This window comes from Otolemur garnettii, unplaced genomic scaffold (assembly GCF_000181295.1).
Source record: "Otolemur garnettii isolate 467f Iridium unplaced genomic scaffold, OtoGar3 scaffold00096, whole genome shotgun sequence".
NCBI classification, from domain to species: Eukaryota; Metazoa; Chordata; class Mammalia; order Primates; family Galagidae; genus Otolemur; species Otolemur garnettii.
The window spans coordinates 7,506,470-7,510,079 of NW_003852491.1; the positions used below are offsets into that span (position 1 = coordinate 7,506,470).

General features: G+C 44.3%; 1 protein-coding gene across 1 annotated transcript in view; it reads left to right on the forward strand.

Moving 5' to 3' along the window:
* Positions 1-3,610, forward strand: part of SRCAP (Snf2 related CREBBP activator protein) — a 44,649-nt gene that overhangs the window by 32,940 nt on the left and 8,099 nt on the right. The window contains exons 26-27 of the mRNA XM_012808873.2: positions 737-1,002; positions 1,141-1,343. Coding sequence (XP_012664327.1) covers positions 737-1,002; positions 1,141-1,343 — 469 coding nt within the window. The remainder of the gene's footprint in view (positions 1-736; positions 1,003-1,140; positions 1,344-3,610) is intronic.

Genomic DNA, 3,610 nt, shown 5'->3' on the forward strand with positions numbered 1-3,610 from the left:
GAGCCGCAACCTCAGACTCTTGGGCTTACGTGATTCTCTTGCCTCAGCCTCCCGGTAGCTTGGACTACAGGCATCTGCCACAATGCCTGGCTATTTTTTTGTCATTGTTGTTTTAGCAGGGCCTGACCTGGTTCGAACCCACCAGGTCCAGTGCATGTGGCCAGCGCCCTAACCACTGAGCTATGGACACCAAGCCTCTTTTTCTTTTTTTTTTGAGACACAGTCTTACTCTGTTGCCCACGCTGGAGTGCCATGCTGTCAGTCTAGTTCATAGCAACCTCAAATTCCTAGGTTCAGGCATTCCTACCTCAGCCTCCTGGATAGCTGGAACTTCAGGCAGCCACGACAGTGCCTGTTCAATTTTTTCAATTTTTAGTAGAGATAGCATCTTGCTCTTGCTATCTTGAGCTCCTCCTAATCTCAAGCAATCCTCCCAGATTGCTAGGATTACAGGTGTGAACCACCTCACACAGCCAGGATATGCAGGTCTTAATTTTGTATATTAAAGACATTCTGCTTTGGTAATTGATTGAGAAAATCAATTTTCTCTTGCACAGAAGCTATTTCCTTTAACATTTCATTGACAACTTGGAAAACTACAAAAAGCATAGTGTGTTTTTTGAATCTCATGGTTCCTATAGATTATTTGTTTCTGTCTTGGAAGAAGTTGCGTTTTCTATAAGGCTTTGATAGGGCCTGTTGACACTGCTTGCTTTTTTTCTCCTCTAATTCCTAGGATTCTTTGGAGGAAAAGCGGAAGCGGCAGCGGTCTGAACGCCTGGAACGGATTTTCCAACTTAGTGAGGCTCATGGGGCCCTCGCACCTGTGTATGGGACTGAAGTCCTGAATTTCTGTACCCTGCCCCAACCTGTTGCCAGCCCCATCGGCCCTCATTCTCCTGGTCCCAGCCACCCCACCTTTTGGACTTATACCGAGGCTGCCCACCGGGCTGTACTGTTTCCCCAGCAACGACTAGACCAGCTGTCAGAAATCATTGAGAGGTTGGCGGGGCTAAGTGCTAATGGGGAGTGGGTCTTGGGGCCTCAGAGTGGATGTAGTGCTTAGGGCTGGTGTAGGTGTTAACTGCTGGGGCATTTCAGAGTCCTATCTTTTACACTACTTACCTTCTCCTTTCACAGGTTCATCTTTGTCATGCCTCCTGTGGAGGCACCTCCCCCTTCCCTGCATGCCTGCCACCCACCTCCTTGGCTGGCTCCACGTCAGGCAGCCTTCCAGGAGCAGTTGGCCTGTGAGCTCTGGCCCCGGGCTCGTCCTTTACACCGTATTGTGTGTAACATGCGAACCCAGTTCCCTGACTTGAGACTCATCCAGTATGATTGTGGTGAGTTCATTGGCGAGTGTGGGACCCTTGACATCTTTATCTTTCTTAGTAGCAAGACTGGTGTATCAGAGGGATGCTGCATGTAAGGTCTCATGGGATTTTTGTAAAGAATTACAGTTTTTTAGGGTATGTTTATGGGCAAGATAGAGAAATGTACACCTTTGATGGATTCTTGGCATTTATGAATTTAACTTACATGGGCATTTGAACATATGTACTGTTATTTAGTGGTCATTTTATGAGCATTTTTCTTTGTTTCTTCTCTTTTTTGGAGAGATTTATTGCCCTCAGTAGAGTGCTGTGGCATCACAGCTCACAGCAACCTTCAACTCCTGGGCTTAGGTAATTCTCTTGCCTCAGCCTCCCAAGTAGCTGAGACTATAGGCGCCTGCCACAATGCCCAGCTATTTGTTGCAGTTTGGCCAGGGTTGGGTTCCAACCCCCCACCCTCTGTATATGGGGCTGGTGCCCTACCCACTGAGCCATAGGCACCACCCAATTATGAGCATTTTTTTCCCCTTGTTTTATTAAATGATAGTTTTATACATTAATGCAAACATGGGGTACAGTGTAGTGTTTTCATATACAATTTGAAATACTTTCATCAGCATTTTTCATATTTTCTAATTATTTGAGATACAATAGCAAGTGAGGCAACACAGTTTTTGGAGGCTGCACAGTAAATAATAAATTTTAGTCTGAAAAAAGGTGAGGTCCTTTGTATTGGTTAGAGTGCATTTGGCTGCAAGTAACAGCAAACCAGCCAACAGTGGGTTGAACGAGAGCATTTGTGTTCATTTAATGAGAAATTCTGAGAATAGTGTGTGGTTTGTTCACCAACTTAATGATATTTTTAGGGAGCCAGGACCTTCATATCTTTCTACCTTGCCATACCATCTTTTTTTTTTTTTTTTTTTTTTTTTGAGACAGCCTCAAGCTGTCCCCTTGGGTAGAATACCGTGGCATCACAGCTCACAGCAACCTCCAACTCCTGGGCTCAGCGAGTCTCCTACCTCTGCCTCCCAAGTAGCTGAGACTACAGGTGCCCACTACAATGCCCAGCTATTTTTTGGTTGCAGCCATCATTGTTTGGCAGGCCCAGGCTGGATTTGAACTCGTCAGCTCAGGAGTATGTGGCTGGTGCCTTAGCTGCTTGAGCCTCAGGCGCTGAGCCTATTTTATTTGTTTATTTATTTATCTTTTTATAATGAACTTTTTCTTTTTTTAAAATTTAATTTTATTTTTTTCAGTTTCTGGCTGGGGTTAGGTTTGAACCTGCCACCTCTGGCATATAGAGCCAGCACCCTACTCCTTTGAGCCACATGTGCTGCCCACCATCTTTATTTTTTAATTATTTTTATAGAGATAGGGGTCTCTGTGTTCCTCAGACTGCTCTTGAACTCCTGACCTCAAGCAATCCTGCTTCAACTTCCCAAAGTGTTAGGATGATAGGGGTGAACCACCATACCCAGTTGCCATACTATCTTTTTTGCTTTTATCTTTTTTTCCTTTTCTTTTTGAGACATAGTCTCTGTGCTACTAGGCTGGAGTGCAGTGATGTCATTATAGCTTGCCACAGTCTCACACTCCTGGGCTCCAATGATCCTCCTGCCTCAGCCTCCTGAGTAGCGGGGACTATAGGCATGTGCCACCTGTGCCTGGCTAATTTTTTTTTCTTTTCTCTTTTTAGAGTTGGGGTCTTGCTATGTTACTCAGACTGGTCTTTAACCACTTGGCCTAGGCAACTCTTCTCTTTGACTCCTCAAATGATAGCATTACAGGTGTGAACCACTTGCACTAGGCCAGCTTTTATATTTTTGTTCTCATGCTTATTTCTTCACAATGGTAAGGTGGCAGCCATAATTCCAGGGAGTACACCAGTCTTCTAATTAGGAAACAAAAAATTGTGACCAAATGCTCTTGAGAAGTACTTTTCCTTTTTTGTGGAAAAGAAAATTTTTCCAGATGCCTCTGCTTCACATCTCATTGGCTTAGACTTGGCCATGTGCCCATCCCTAAATCACTGACAAAGGAACAGCAAAGAGGAACTCTGGCTTATTTAGACCAATGTTGATTAATTTCCCAGCTTTGGATTGTGGCCTGTCTCTCCTGGGAGCAAGAGATCTCTGCCATGTGTCCACAATGTTAATCAGGTTCTGTTATCCCAAAATGGCTATTGGACAAGAGTTACCAGTTTCTGCCACAGTGCTGTACAGACATTTCTGTAGTAACATGTTTAAATATTTTTTGATTTCCTAGAATATAAG